The following is a 15,371-nucleotide window of genomic DNA, read 5'->3' on the forward strand; positions in this document are numbered from 1 at the left end:
GTCTCATGTGCTGCTATTTCTCGATGGAGAGCTAATGTCTTAGATACTTGCTTCATCTTCAGAGTGTCTCTGTCAGCACACTTTATATTCCTGCTTCCTTCCCGGGCTCAAACTGTAAACCTCTCTGATCCAGAGGTAGGTACCAACTCGCTTCCTGGACCTTGCTGATTGACTAGCTCCCCACTGTCTCCCTTCTCCCGTGATTCTGATAGTTCTCTTTGGGCTCTTACTGTCTAAGCTGCCATTCAGGGCTTGTCCCTACAGCAGCCTATTTCACTTCCTGTTGGTTCCTCCAGCCTGTTACAGTCACAGAGCTTCGCTAGAGAGCTTCCTCTTTATGCTGTTCTAGCAGTCTCTGTCAGTGAAGACGTGACTCATTCTAAAGTCTCCAACTCTACCTCTCACTTGGTTGAAAGAACAGGTGTGTGGGTGGATAGGTAAGTGTGTGTGTGTGTGTGTGTGTGTGTGACAGACAGACAGAGAGGTGAGAAGCAGAGGTAGCAACAGGTAGGGCTGAGAATCATAGAATCATAGAATTTCAGGGTTGGAAGGGGCCTCAGGAGATCATCTAGTCCAACCCTCTGCTCAAAGCAGGACCAATCCCCAACTAAATCATCCCAGCCAGGACTTTGTCAAGCCTGACCTTAAAAACCTCTAAGGAAGGTGATTCCACCACCTCCCTAGGTAACCCATTCCAGAGCTTCACCACCCTTCTAGTGGAAAAGTTTTTCCTAATATCCAACCTAAACTTCCCACACTGCAACTTGAGACCATTACTCCTTGTTCTGTCATCTGATACCACTGAGAACAGTCTAGATCCATCCTCTTTGGAACCCCCTTTTCAGGTAGCTGAAAACAGCTATCAAATCCCCCCTCATTCTTCTCTTCTGCACACTAAATTCGCCCAGTTCCCTCAGCCTCTCCTCATAAGTCATGTGTTCCAGCCCCGTAATAATTTTTGCTACCTTCCACTGGACTCTTTCCAATTTTTCCACATCCTTCTTGTAATGTGGGGCCCAAAACTGGACACAGTACTCGAGATGAGGCCTCACCAATGTCGAATAGAGGGGAATGATCATGTCCCTCAGTCTGCTGGCAATGCCCCTACTTATACAGCCCAAAATGCCGTTAGCCTTCTTGGCAACAAGGGCACACTGTTGACTCATATCCAGCTTCTCGTCCACTGTAACCCCTAGGTCCTTTTCTGCAGAACTGCTGCCTAGCCCTTCGGTCCCTAGTCTGAAACAGTCAATGAAATTCTTCCATCCTAAGTGCAGGACTCTGCACTTGTCCTTGTTGAACCTCATCAGATTTATTTTCGCCCAATCCTCTAATTTCTCAAGGTCCCTCTGTATCCTGTCCCTACCCTCCAGCATATCTACCACTCCTCCCAGTTTAGTGTCATCTGCAAACTTGCTGAGGATGCAGTCCACGCCATCCTCCAGATCATTTATGAAGATATTGAATAAAACTGACCCTTGGGGCACCCCTTGGAGCACAAAACCCAGGACTGACCATTGGGGCACTCCGCTTGATACCAGCTGCCAACTAGGCATGGAGTCACTGGTCACTACCCAATGAGCCCGACAATCTAGCCAGCTTTCTATCCACCTTATAGTCCATTCATCCAGCCCATACTTCTTTAACTTGCTGGCCAGAATAATGTGGGAGACCATATGAGAAGCTTTGCTAAAGTCAAGGAATAACATGCCCACTGCTTTCCCCTCATCCATGGAGCCAGTTATCTGATCACAGAAGGCAATTAGGTTAGTCAGGCATGACTTGCCCTTGGTGAATCCGTGCTCACTGTTCCTGATCACTTTTTTCTCCTCTAAGTGCATCAGAATTGATTCCTTGAGGACCTGCTCCATGTTTTTTTCAGGGACTGAGGTGAGGCTGACTGGCTTGTAGTTCCCCGGATCCTCCTCCTTCCCTTTTTTAAAGATGGGCTCTACATTAGCCTTTTCCAGTCATCCAGAACCTCCCCGGATTGCCATGAGTTTTCAAAGATAATGGCCAATGGCTCTGCAATCACATCCGCTAACTCTTTTAGCAGTCTGGTATGCAGCGCATCATCCGCATAGACTTGTGCTCGTCCAGTTTTTCTTAATAGTCCTGAACTACTTCTTTCTCCACAGAGGGCTGGTCACCTCTTCCTCATGCTGTGCTGCCCAGTGCAGTAGTCTGGGAACTGACCTTGTTCGTGAAGACAGAGGCAAAAAAAACATTGAGTACATTAGCTTTTTCCACATCCTCTGTCACTAGTTTGCCTCCCTCATTCAGTAAGAGGCTCACACTTTCCTTGACTTTCTTCTTGCTGCTAAGATACCTGAAGAAACCCTTCTTGTTACTCTTAACATCTCCTGCTAGCTGCAACTCCAAGTGTGATTTGGCCTTCCTGATTTCACTCCTGCATGCCTGAGCAATACTTTTATACTCCTCCCTGGTCATTTGTCCAATCTTCCACTTGTAAGCTTCTTTTTAGTGTTTAAGATCAGCAAGGATTTCACTGTTAAGTCAAGCTGGTCACTTGCTTTTCTGAAGTCCAGGGTCTGTATTTTGCTGCTCTCCTTTCTTCCTTTTGTCAGGATCCTGAACTCGACCGTCTCATGGTCACTGTCTCCCAGGTTCCCATCCACTTTTGCTTCCCCTACTAATTCTTCCTTGTTTGTGAGCAGGAGGTCTAGAAGAACTCTGCCCTTAGTTGGTTCCTCCAGCACTTGCACCAGGAAATTGTCCCCTACACTTTCCAAAAATGTCCTGGATTATCTATGCACCGCTGTATTGCTCTCCGAGCAGAAATTGAGGTGATTGAAGTCCCCCATGAGAACTAGGGCCTGTGATTTAGTAACTTCTGCTGGTTGCCGGAAGAAAGCCTCATCCACCTCATCCCCCTGGTCTGGTGGTCTAGAGCAGATTCCCACCGTGACATCACCCTAGCTGCTCACACTTCTAAACTTAATCCAGAGACTCTCAGGTTTTTTCTGCAGTTTCATACTGGAGCTCTGAGCAGCCATACTGCTCTCTTACATACAATGCAACTCCCTCACCTTTTCTGCCCTGCCTGTCCTTCCTGAACAGTTGATATCCAACCATGACAGTACTCCAGTCATGTGATTTATCCCACCAGGTCTCTGTTATTCCAATCACATCATAATTCCTTGACTGTGCCAGGACTTCCAGTTCTCCCTGCTTGTTTCCCAGGCTTCTTGCATTTGTGTATAGGCACTGAAGATAACTCGCTGATCATCCTGCTTTCTCAGTATGAGGCAGGAGTCCTCCCCTCTTGCGCTCTCCTGCTCGTGCTTCCTCCTGGCATCCCACTTCCCCCTTACTTCAGGACTTTGGTCTCCTTCCCCCGGTGAACCTAGTTTAAAGCCCTCCTCACTAGGTTAGCCAGCCTGCTTACGAAGATTGCTCTTCTCTCTCTTCATTAAGTGGAGCCCATCTCTGGCTAGCACTCCTTCTTCTTGGAACAGCATCCCATGGTCAAAGAATCCAAAGCCTTCTCTCCAACACCACCTGCATAGCCATTCATTGACTTCCACAATTCGACAGTTTCTACCCGGGCCTTTTCCTTCCACAGGGAGGATGGACGAGAACACCACTTGCTCCTCAGACTCCTTTATCCTTCTTCCCAGAGCCATGTAGTCTGCAGTGATCTGCTCAAGGTCATTCTTGGCAGTATTGGTGCCCACGTGGAGAAGCAGGAAGGGGTAGCAATCTGAGAGCTTGATGAGTCTCGGCAGTCTCTCTATCACATCGTGAATCCTAGCGCCTGGCAAGCAGCACACTTCTCAGTTTTCCCGGTCGGGATGGCAGATAGATGACTCAGTCCCCCTGAGGAGAGAGTCCCCGACCACCACCACCCACCTCCTTCTCTTGGGAATGGTGGTCGTGGAACCCCCATCCCAAGGTCAGTGATTCTCCTGCTTTCCAATCAGTGGAGTCTCCTTCTGTTCCCTTCCATCAGATGTATCATCTAGTCCTCTCTCCGCATTAGTACTTGTGGAGAGAACATGAAAACGGTTGCTCACCTGTATCTGCATTGCTGGTACATGGACGCACCTCTTTCTTCTTCTGGAGGTCACATGCTGCAAAATTTCTTCACCATCCCTCTCTCCCCTCTGCACAGCCTGTTCCGATTCTTCAGATCGTTGTGCCCGTAGAAGCATATCTTGACATCTGTCCAAGAAATCTTCATTTTCTCTTATGCAACGCAGGATTGATACTTGTTTCTCCAGACCTTGAACCTTCTCATCCAATATGGAGACCAGCTTGCACTTTGTACAGACAAAGTCGCTTCTGTTCTGTGGAAGAAAAACAAACATGGCACATCCTGTGCAGGGCATAACAGCTGATCGCTCACCATCCATATTACCTTCTTTCTAAGAAAGGGAATAGTCTACTATGGGAATAGAGGAGACTATTACAGGGTGGAATTGATTCATTTTCTTATAGTGAGGAGAACTGATGTAGGAGGAATTGATAGATTTATTGTGGCCTACAGAGGAGGCAAACTTTGAAGTATTACTTGGGAATTTGATCAAAATTAATTATTTTCTCCTTCCTCTGGCCAAAATACTTTTGATAAATATTTTTAATAAGTTCTGTGTTGCTGTTTTTGGCTAAATTTAGAAGTTCATGATATTGTAGGATGTTGGTAGCATTCATAGCCAAGCACTAATTTATAAGTATGTGTTATTTGCAATAATCAGGAAATGGATCCTTGATACATAATACTCAGGATGAGACCTTGACATTTGGTTTGTTAATGCTCAAGATATTATATGCTCAGAAGGGTTAGCAATTAAGAAAAGTTGTATAAAGTATTTCCACGGTTCATTCAATTCAATAGCATATTGTGTCATGTCTTTATTTTACAGATATGCAGGGGAGTTTAGTGATCTAGGCAATGTTTTGGCCCTTCGTACATTCAGGGTTCTGAGAGCTTTAAAAACTATTTCAATACTCCCAGGTAAGAAGCCCAGATTTTTGAATATTTTCTCCCAACTGTAAGTGATTCTCTCCTCCAACCATTTCATTGGTTTTGCACGTCTTTTGTCTTTTTTTAATCTGAGTGACTTTGTGTTACAGAAACAACTGAATTTGTGGATCAGAGTGGTGTCTCAGGATTGTTGGCCCAGTCAGAATAATTTAAACACTGGAAACGATCTGCCATTTTATTTATTTTGATCATGTCTTTAAGCATTTTGCTTGATTTTTATAATATCTGTTATGCAGAAGGCTGTTCTAATTGTTCTTGTTTATCATTGTTTGACTGTGCAATGTTCTTAATGACTCAGCAGACTTCTGTTTATAATTAATATTTATTATTATTGGGTCAAATCCTATTCAGTTTTTACTCATTCCTTAATCAGGCAAATCAATTAGGCATTCGCAGGTTAACAACTGTAATCAAATTGGATATGATTGATGGGTCTCTTTCTGATCCCCTTGTATTATTTTGCTGTATGTATCTAGTGTTTACAAGTCCTCCCAAAGTAGCATCATTGCAAATTTAATTAGCAGGATATTTATTCCCTTTTCTAGATTATGAAAATCAGATTCTCCCTGGTCCTTGCATGGCTGAGGGTACAATTCATACAGGAAGGACAAAAGGAGCCTTTCCCCCTCCATACACTGCATGCTCCCTGCAAAAGTGCTAGGGACAATTGCTTAGACTAGAGGAAAAACTTCTTTTCTTACTTTGATTACTTTTGTTTCATCTGGACTATGTTTGTATTGAAAAGATACAGGAAACACTGGCCAATTAACTATGAACTTGTGGCTGCTGTATGTTGTTTTGACTCTCAAAAAGAACGATACATGTGTTCCAGTTTTTTAGTCCTTATACTGCTGAATTTTCTCTCTCTAGGACTGAAGGTCATCGTAGGTGCACTGATCCAGTCTGTTAAGAAACTTACTGATGTGATGATCCTGACCCTTTTCTGCTTGAGTGTCTTTGCCCTCATAGGCCTCCAGCTCTTTAAAGGCAATTTGAGACATAAGTGTGTCAGGAATTTTAACTCCACCAATGGAACTATTTATTTGGATGACAAAAAATGGGGCTCCTTTGATGAGTTTATTAATGATACAGGTACGTTGTCGTCTTGTTTCCTTTTACCATGGTAGATTTTATATATATTTTGACTCCTGCACCTCAAATTATATTGAAAATACAGATGAACTGCTACCACAGGACAGTGTTAGTCTTTAAAATGCCAGAATGGTTTGCAAAGGTCCAGGAATGATTTCTGCCACTGATGCTACAATTCCTTTCTTCCCCCCCACCCCATCAACCCATTATTGGAAACAGTGTTTACAAAGTTTCCAATAATAGGCATCTGTGTTTCCCAGTATGATACCATAGTAACTGAAATGCATATTAGCTCATTCTTTGACGTAATTTACAGAAGTTCCATCTTGTACAGTGTCTTGGTAGTCCATCGATCCGATGATGACAAATCTGTGCAGATCATCTGTTGTTGGTCTCATGGTGTGCCCTCTGATGACTGCACAAGCCAATTCTAGAGGTGCACATTTTGCTGCAGATGGTGCATGGGAAGTTCGTGGTCAGTGGATTGTGCGCTGCTGATGCTCTGTGACGTCGTTCGCGTGCCTCTTGTAGACGCCGGCAGCGGTCTTCCTCAAAGGTGATCCAGGTATTTCTAACTGTTGCACGCCATTGTGTTCTGTCACTGGCGGCGTCCTCAAGGTCCCTAGGTTTGATACTGCTGTACTGCAGATTGGCTTTGATGGTGTCCTTGTAACACTTCCGTGGACGACCTATATGCCGGATGCCCTGGGAGAGCTCACATATAGAAGCTGGCGGGGGATTCTGTTGGCATCCATGCAGCTGACATGACCGGCCCAACGTAGCTGTGACTTCATGATCATCATTTCGATGCTTGTCGTCTGGGCTCTCTTGAGGACCTCAAGATTGGGCACTTTGTCTTGCCAGCGGATCTTCATGATGTTGCGGAGGCAGCGCATGTGGAATGCTTCAAGCTGCTTGATGTGACACCTATATAGTGTCCATGTTTTGCACCCGTACAAAAGAGTTGAGAGAACAGCTCTGTACATGTAACCCTTCTTCCCCTCTAAGTTGGCAGCAACAAGGGCCGGGTTCAGTATCCAGGGGTTCCGTTTCAATAACACAATGCAAAACCGGCTCGAGCTCCCACCCAGTGACCTGGGACAATTACCTACCACCACCCCCCAGGCGCCTCTAGGAGGCAATACTTCCCCACTCGCAAGCACAGAGTCCGAGTGTAGCAAAATCCTTTTAATAAAGGAGGGAACCAATGCGGCATCATGTTGGAGAGACACCACAAACAGGACTATACACAAACCATAAGCAAAAAACCCACCTCCAAGTACATTTGGCACTGTCCTTTCCCCCTTAGGGTCTTAAGTCCAATCACCCCAAAGTCCAACAACCCAAAAGTCTCTGTCTCTGGTCAGTGTCACCCCAGAGTTCAAAAGTTTATCTGCAGAGTTTTACACACACACCCCCCCCCAGCCTGGGTGGAAATGGGTGGGGGGGGCGCACACAGGGTGTTAAGGGACACCTTACGTGGGCCAGGGCCGACTGCCCCGCTTCTCCGTGGAGTTCTGCTGCAGCCTTCACCACGACTGGCTCCACTCCACCAGCTGTGCCACTCCTCCAGCCAACCCGTGAACCACGTCAGCCGTCCCCGTAAACTGCTCCACACTGCTCACTGTTCTATGGGCTGCTCCAACATGCTGCAGACTGCTCCGCTCTGCCAGCCGCTTAGTGATCGATCTTCAGGCTCCCCCACTCAGTGATCTCAGCTCAGTAAGCTTAGCTCTTTTAGTGATTTCAGCTCTTAGTGGTTTCAGCTTATAGTAGGGGAGCCCCAGTGCCACATTGGCCCAACGTGAATTCAGGTCAGCAGCCTCTAGATGGACTCCTAAAGGATTCAAAATTAGCTCTGCTCTTTAACAGTGGAGAGAGGAGGATGTGCAATTGGTGTTCCAGGCCCTCAAAAGGGGCCCATACCATCAGGTACACACACCAGTCCCCAACCTCTCTCCATTCACTGGGTTTTGGAACCCATGTCCTTTGTCTAGCAAGTACTATTTAATGTAGGTTGAGTCATTTCTGTCATAAAGCAGTCTCATAGTTCCTCATTCACATAATTAAGGTGACAGCACTTTTTTTCCTTCCTGCCCCAATAACAAAGAAATTGGGGATCCCACAGCTATGAAAATAACCATCCCAGGCTGCTGTGTGTTATGCTAAGTGGAGTCGGTTTACCAATGCAAATGCACATTCTTGAAATTCCTTTGCCCACTCCTCATAATTTACCACTGGATGTCAGGGTAGAGCTCATCCTGACTCTGCTTACATACACAAGCAGTTTTGTTGACATCCGGATGTTGTGGTGGTTTAAAACTTTGACACGCAGACAGCCAAGTGCCTGGCTTGCTTTGGATATTTGTGCATTGATCTTATTATCCAGTGATCCATCTCTGGATATAACACTACCCAGGTATTTAAAGTTCTCCACTACTTTAAGCTGAGTGCTGTCAATGGAGATACTCGAGACAAAAGCATTTGATCCAGGTGCAGGTTGATGAAGAACTTCTGTCTTTCCGAGGCTGGTAGTTAGTCCGAAGAGTTGCGAGGCCTCAGCAAATTTGTTGACAATGTGCTGAAGATCATTTTCAGTTTGAGCCATGAGGGCACAGTCGTCAGCAAAGAGTGCATCAAGAAGGAGTTTCTGCACTGTCTTAGTCTTTGCATTCAGGCGACGGAGGTCAAAAAATGAACCATCGTGCCGGTATTTCAAGTATATACCTCAATCCAGATCTTTCATTGCATGGTTAAGGACGCATGCAAAGAACAGGTTAAATAGGACAGGAGCGAGAACACATCCTTGTTTCACGCCGTTGGTGATGTTGAAGGGGGCTGATGTGGCTCCATCAGAGAGTACTTCGCCTGTCATGCTGTCATGAAAAAGGCGTATCATCTGGACAAATTTTCTTGGGCAGCCAAGTCGTGTTAGAATGGTCCAAAGGGCTTCCCTGTTGACGGTATCAAACGCCTTTGTCAGATCTATGAAGACAGCATACAGGTGCATGTTCTGTTCAATGCACTTCTCTTGTATTTGTCTGACAGCAAACACCATGTCGACTGTGCTCCGGCCAGGTCAAAAATCACATTGACTTTCAGGTAGATTTGCCTCAGAAATACTGGCTATTAAGCGGTTCAAGATGATGCAGGCGATGATCTTCCCAGCAACGGAGAGGAGGGATATGCCTCTATAATTTCCACATTCTGCTTTGCTGCCTTTGTTCTTGAAAAGAGAGACAATAGTAGCGACGCGGCGGTCCTGTGGTATGTTTTCATCCTCACAGATGCTGATGATCACGCTGTGGAACGCTGCTAGTGCTGCTGGACCTGCTGCTTTGTATATCTCTGCTGGTATCCCATCTTTTCCAGGAGCTTTTCCTGAACTCATCTGGCTAACAGCTTTCTTAATCTCATCTATAGTGGGTGGAAAGTCAAGATCTGTCAGAGCAGGTTGTTGTGGAATTTCATTGAGGACATTATTATTCACGGTTGATGGTCTATTGAGAAGGTTGCTAAAGTGTTCTCGCCATCTTTCGTTGATGCCTTCTTTATCTTTAATCAGCGTTGTGTTGTCTGATGAGAGCAATGGGGTGGTCCTTGGTTTAGAAGGTCCATAGACAGTCTTAATAGCACTGAAGAACATCTTTGAGTTGTGAGTCTCAGCATAGTGCTCAATTTCTTTGGCTTTGCTCTCCCACCAGTTGTCTTGTATCTGACGGAGGTCTTTCTGTGTTTTGCTCTGAAGGTACTTGAAATGGTCCCGTTTAGACACTGAGGAGGGGTCATTCTGCCATTCGATAAAGGCTTTTCTCTTTACTTCCAGTGCTGAGCATATTTCTTCTTGGTTCTCATCAAACCAATCCTGGTGTGTTCTTTTCTTTGGTCCAAGAGATGTTATTGCTGTGTCAGTCACTATCTGCTTGAACTGGTCCCACTTTTCAGTTACAGTACCGATCAATTGTCCGTGGGATGTCAGTTTGTCATCAAGACTCCTCTGGAAATTGTTGAAACACTGAGCATCCTTCAGTTTGGCTATGTTGAAAGCAGGTCGCACATGCTTAGGGCGTTTGTGCTGAGAGGGAGCGATGTGAAGTTGAAGAGACTTCCTGACTAATCTGTGATCTGTCCAGCACTCTGTGCCTTGCATTACTCTGGTGATCAGTACGTCTCGGATGTCTCGCCTTCTGACAATGGCATAATCTATCAGATGCCACTGTTTGGACCTAGGGTGCATCCACGTCGTTTTGTATTTGTCCGCTTGTCAGAACAGAGTGTTGGTAATGGTCAGGTCATTTTCAGAGCAAGGGCTCAAAAGGAGTAGTCCATTGCTGTTCATTTTGCCTACACCATGTGGCCCAGTTACTCCTTTCCAGTTCTCGCTGTCAGCTCCGACTCGGGCATTGAAATCTCCAAGTAGGAGTAGTTTGTCTGTTACAGGTGTGGCCTTGATCAGTCTGTCGAAATCTTCATAGTATTGTTCCTTTGAGTTGTCAGAGCATGTTGGAGTGGGTGCATATGCACTGATGATGGTGGCATGACGTTTGGCATTTAGTGGGAAGCGTAGTTTCAGCAATCTTTCATTGATACCCACTGGAAGGTCTGGGAGTTGATGCATCAATGAGATTTTTATTGCCAGACCAACTCCATGTATTCTGTCCTCTGTCTCAGTCTTACCCTTCCAGAAGAAGGTGTAACCACTTTCTGGTTCACTCAAGGAATCTTCCCCAGGCAATCTTGTTTCACTTAATGCCGCTATATCCATGTTGTAGCGGGCTAGTTCTCGAGCAATGAGAACTGTCCTTCTCTCAGGTCTTGCAACAGCTTCTCGATCCATGAGGGTACGAACATTCCATACACCAATGGTAAGTTTCCTCAAATTTTTCTTTTGGTTTCGGCTGCAGGTTGGGTTAAACTGCCAGCCACGGCTTGCTGGCCAGTTGTTGTAGGGCACGCAATTTTTAGGCCACCTTTTCTAGGCCTCTCCCTTACTAGGGTGAGCAGTGCTGTCCTGAAGAGGGCTGCTCAGATGCCTGGGATGCTGCCGGGCAACTCTGCTGCCCCAGGTACAGAGCTGGACAACCACCTATCCACAGGCTGCCTGCGTGCAGGATTGGGACTACGACTCCCAGTGGTAACCTCCACCTGTCGCTTTGCCCCTCCCCCATCGCCGCAGGACTTGGGTGGTATGATGATGATGATTGATGATTTGCACAGGACCTGTGCGTGAAAACTTTTTAAGTGGTAGAGCTGTTGCTTGGGAGCAATCCCACTCTCTCGACCTTAGAAGCCAGACACCAATGGTACAAAAAATCGTCACGACTGGTAACTTCTTTGGTTGCAGTGGATGGCCTTGACGTCTTTCGTGCCTCGTCAAGCCCTTCGCTGTCCACAAAGCATTGCAGAACTGCCTTCTTGGCCATTGGATCTTAGTGATCTCTTTCACCCAGTCTGCCAGAGCTGACGTTGCATGTGGGGTAGGCATATCCCTAATTCACTGAGGGTTTGAGTCCCATCAGTTACACTCACCTGGTTTAGCCGGCCTGTCGAAGCCGTTGCCCCGGGTGTTGCCACTGCGCATGCTGCGGCTACTTGGAGCCACAAGTGAGAGCTGAGTGGATGGATCACCCCTGAAGGGGTATGACAAGTCCCCCCCATCAGAGGTGCTACCCCTCCCTGGGCACCCCATACACCCCAGTGTACTAAGCAGTTATATACATACAGTTTGCTGTACATTTAAGAAGTCTGCAGATTTATGTGTGTTGATGTGGACTGTGAACAGTTTTAGCTGAACTAAATATTCAGCTAAAATGTATGTTTTTCCTTATAAATAAGTTATATATCTCTTTATTCCATATGTGTTTCTTGACTACAGTTAGTGCTGAAAATATGGATGAGTAGAACAGATATCTGAAAACACAACAAAGCATCTTCAGAGGAAAGAAAGTGTAGGTGCATCAAGGGAAGAAAGAGTTTTATGAGGAAAAAATATCTCAAAATACATGAGAGAAACAACATGAGAAAAAACATTTGCATGTGCTGAATCTGGGGAAAGTTTCACCACTGAGTGAAATCTCCAAATACACCAGGAAATTTAGACACAGGAGGATAGGTCCCTTCCAGTTCTAGGAGATTGGTATATCTCCAATTATTACCTTTTATTACCTATCAATAAGCACTGTGTGTGGAGAAAACTATACTTGTAAAGGGGAAGTTAAAATACACAAAAGAATCCACCCAGGAAGGATGCCTTTTGCATGCACTGAATGTGAAAGATTTACTGAGATGGGATCTCTCAAAATTCACCAAAGAATCCAGTCAGGAGAGAAATTATTTACATGGACTGATGGAGGGAAAACTTTTAATGGTAAGTGTAGAGGGGTTGGACTCACCCCCGCGGCGCCTCCTGCTGGTGACTCCGGGAATTAGCTCTGTCCAGCGCTGGAGCACCCTCTGCAGGCTGGTGATCCGCCTGTCCTCTGGCCCCTGTGTCCCTCCCTGGACCCGGTGCCCTTTCACATGGGGTGCTGCCCCTGGCACTAACCCTTTTCTCTCTGGGTCTCCCCTCCTTGGGGAACCCCCACCCTCTATCCCCACCTTGCCTCAGTATTGGCTACTGCCAGTCATTGTCTAGCCCCACACTCTGGGGCAGACTTCAGTATCAGCCTACTCATCACAGGCAAAGGGGTTTGGACCTGCTGCCTTGGCCTACCCCTGGGCTGCCCTCTGCAACCCCCAGTACCTGTTAGCCCACTGCTAGGCCGCAGCCTGGGGCTTTCCAGGCTGGAGCTCCCCAGCTCCTCAGCCTTTCCCCAGCCCTGCTTCACTCAGGTATCCAGTCTCTAGCTCCTTACAGTCAGGCCCTTCTCTCTCTGAAGGCAGAGAGAGACTGACTGTGCTTCTAGCTTCCCTGGCCTTCTTATAAGGCCCTTGGCTCAGTTTGGGGCATGGCCCCAGCTGCAGCCACTTCCCCAATCAGCCCAGCCTAAAGCAGCAGCTCTCAAGCCCTGCCAGGCCACTTTTAAAACCCTCACAGCAGGAGCAGGGTCCACCCTGCTACAGTAAGGGAATTCTCAAAACCCACTGGAAAAATCCACACAGGAACCGAGTCATTTACAAGCAGGAATATAGGAAGAGCCTCACTCAGAAGGCAATCTCTAAAAATACTAGTGAATTCACACAGGAGAGAGATCTTTTCCATGCAATGGATGTGTAAAAGCTTTGTCTACAAAGAGGAATTTCAAAATACACAAGAGGAATAACATGAAACAGAAACCACTGACCTAGCCCTCATTTTTTTCTTTTAATTTTTAAATGTTCCTTTACAAACATTAACTTTGCTGTGTTGGACATAATTTATATTTCATTGTAGGATACACATTTGTGATTCATAGTGTTGCCCTTCCCCTGAGGTGTGGCTCAAGCCTCTCTGGGGACACTTACTACTTAGAGTGGATTCTCCCTTTTCCTTGCATGGGCTGGTTCTGGGCTCTTTATTGTGTTGTCTGGTGCCTCCACCCAAGGCGACTCATCACTGTGCCCAGGGCACAAGGGGTGCTGTCTTTTCGAAAAATGACTAATGCTGCTAATGGGCAAGGAGTATAAAATCCACTACATAATGGCAGAATAAAGCACATCTACACAAAGCAGAGCAAAGAAATGACACACCCAGAAATTATAATATAACAAAGGAGGTCTTTATTCAGAGCAGGACAATGGCATCTGGGAAAGGAAAGCCCTTAGGGTTAACTTATAAGTACTAACACATCAACAAATTTCCCACCTCCCAGCACTCACTGCTCTTCTCAAACCACAGCTCCCTCCGTGGCATCTTCCCAGCCAGATGGCATGCTAAGGTTGAGTCCAGAGACAAGTGCTGCAGTGCTGTGAACATTGGCCAGCATAAACAAATGAAAAAGGATCCTCTTAGAGTGTCTTCAATTCTGGATGGGGCAAGGTCATCTCCTGGCTCTTTAGTCTGGAGTTCTGGGGGTCTTGGCTGGCCTTTGGTAGACAGTGCTGAGTTGGATTGCTGACACTCTACACACTGCTGTGGATAGGGGTGGAACTGCCTGAAACCATGCACTAGATCCCACGGCAGTTCAATTCCCTTTCTGGGGAGTGGGAGTTAGAGACTTCCTGAGCGGCTGTTGTACTTTTTCAGCTCCTTGTCCTCCCTCCACTGCTTCCCTCCTACTGTATGTTGAACTTGGTCATTTTATGTTACCTTAAAATAAATTGTAATTTTGGAGCATCAGAGTAGCACAATTTGGGGGGCTAGAGCAGTGCAAAGCAGCCAAAGTCCGTTCTAGGTCCAGTACTATTAAATATTTTCATTAACAACTTGGATACTGAAGTGGAGAGTATGCTTATAAAATGCTTACAAAGTACTAGCAACCCCGCAGAGGGGTTGCTAGCACTTCAGATGACAGAATTAGACTTCAAAATGATCATAGTAAATTGGAGAATTGGCAAAGGTGAAAATAGTTCCACTTGGTAGAATTTCCCTTTCTGTTCAAAACAAGATATTTAACAAAGAAAAAAAAGAAACTTAATAATTGGTTATTTACACACTATGCAATGAAATCAGTAAGATGAAAGTCAATAAAGTTAAGTGAAAAGTATGACACTTAGGAAGAAAAAAATGAAAATAACTGGCTAAGCAGCAGTACTGCAGAAAAGTAGCTAGGGGTTACAGTAGATCACAATTGAATCTAAGCCAACAGCGTGATACTGTTCCAAAAAAGTCAAGTATATTGTATGTAAGACATGAGAGGTAATTGTCCCACTCTTCTTCGCACTGGTGAGGCCTCAGTTGGAGTACTGTGTCTAGTTTTGTACACCACACTTTAAGTAAGATGTAAACAAATTGGAGAGGGTCCAGAGGAGAGCAACAAAAATGATGATAGGTTTCGAAAACATGATCTATTAGGAAAGATCGAAAGAACTGGGTATCAATGGCTGTTAACCAGGATGGGCAGGAATGGTGTCCCTAGTCTCTGTTTTCCAGAAGCTGGGAATGAGCAACAGGGGATGGATCATTTGATGATTACCTATTCTTTCATTCCCTGTGGGGCACCTAGCACTGGCCGCTGTCGGAAGACAGGCTACTGGGTTAGATGGACCTTTGGTCTAACGCAGTAGGGCCATTCTTATGTTCTTATGTTTCGTCTAGAGAAGAGAAGGCTGAGGGGGTATGTGTGCTAACAGTCTTCAAATATGTAAAAGATTTTACAGTAAGGATGGTGATCAGTTGTTCTCCATGTCCACT

The 15,371-nt window shown here is 45.8% G+C and overlaps 1 protein-coding gene across 2 annotated transcripts in view; it reads left to right on the forward strand.

Moving 5' to 3' along the window:
* LOC120396915 (sodium channel protein type 5 subunit alpha-like) overlaps positions 1-15,371 on the forward strand; it is a 148,134-nt gene that overhangs the window by 57,712 nt on the left and 75,051 nt on the right. The window contains exons 8-9 of one of the 2 annotated variants that reach the window (XM_039522144.1): positions 4,887-4,978; positions 5,879-6,100. In XM_039522144.1, coding sequence (XP_039378078.1) covers positions 4,887-4,978; positions 5,879-6,100 — 314 coding nt within the window. Of the gene's footprint in view, positions 1-4,886; positions 4,979-5,878; positions 6,101-15,371 lie in introns of those variants that run through there. The other variant, XM_039522143.1, reaches the window with a different exon arrangement.

The sequence above is a fragment of the Mauremys reevesii genome, linkage group 2 (genome assembly GCF_016161935.1).
Source record: "Mauremys reevesii isolate NIE-2019 linkage group 2, ASM1616193v1, whole genome shotgun sequence".
Lineage (NCBI taxonomy): Eukaryota > Metazoa > Chordata > Testudines > Geoemydidae > Mauremys > Mauremys reevesii.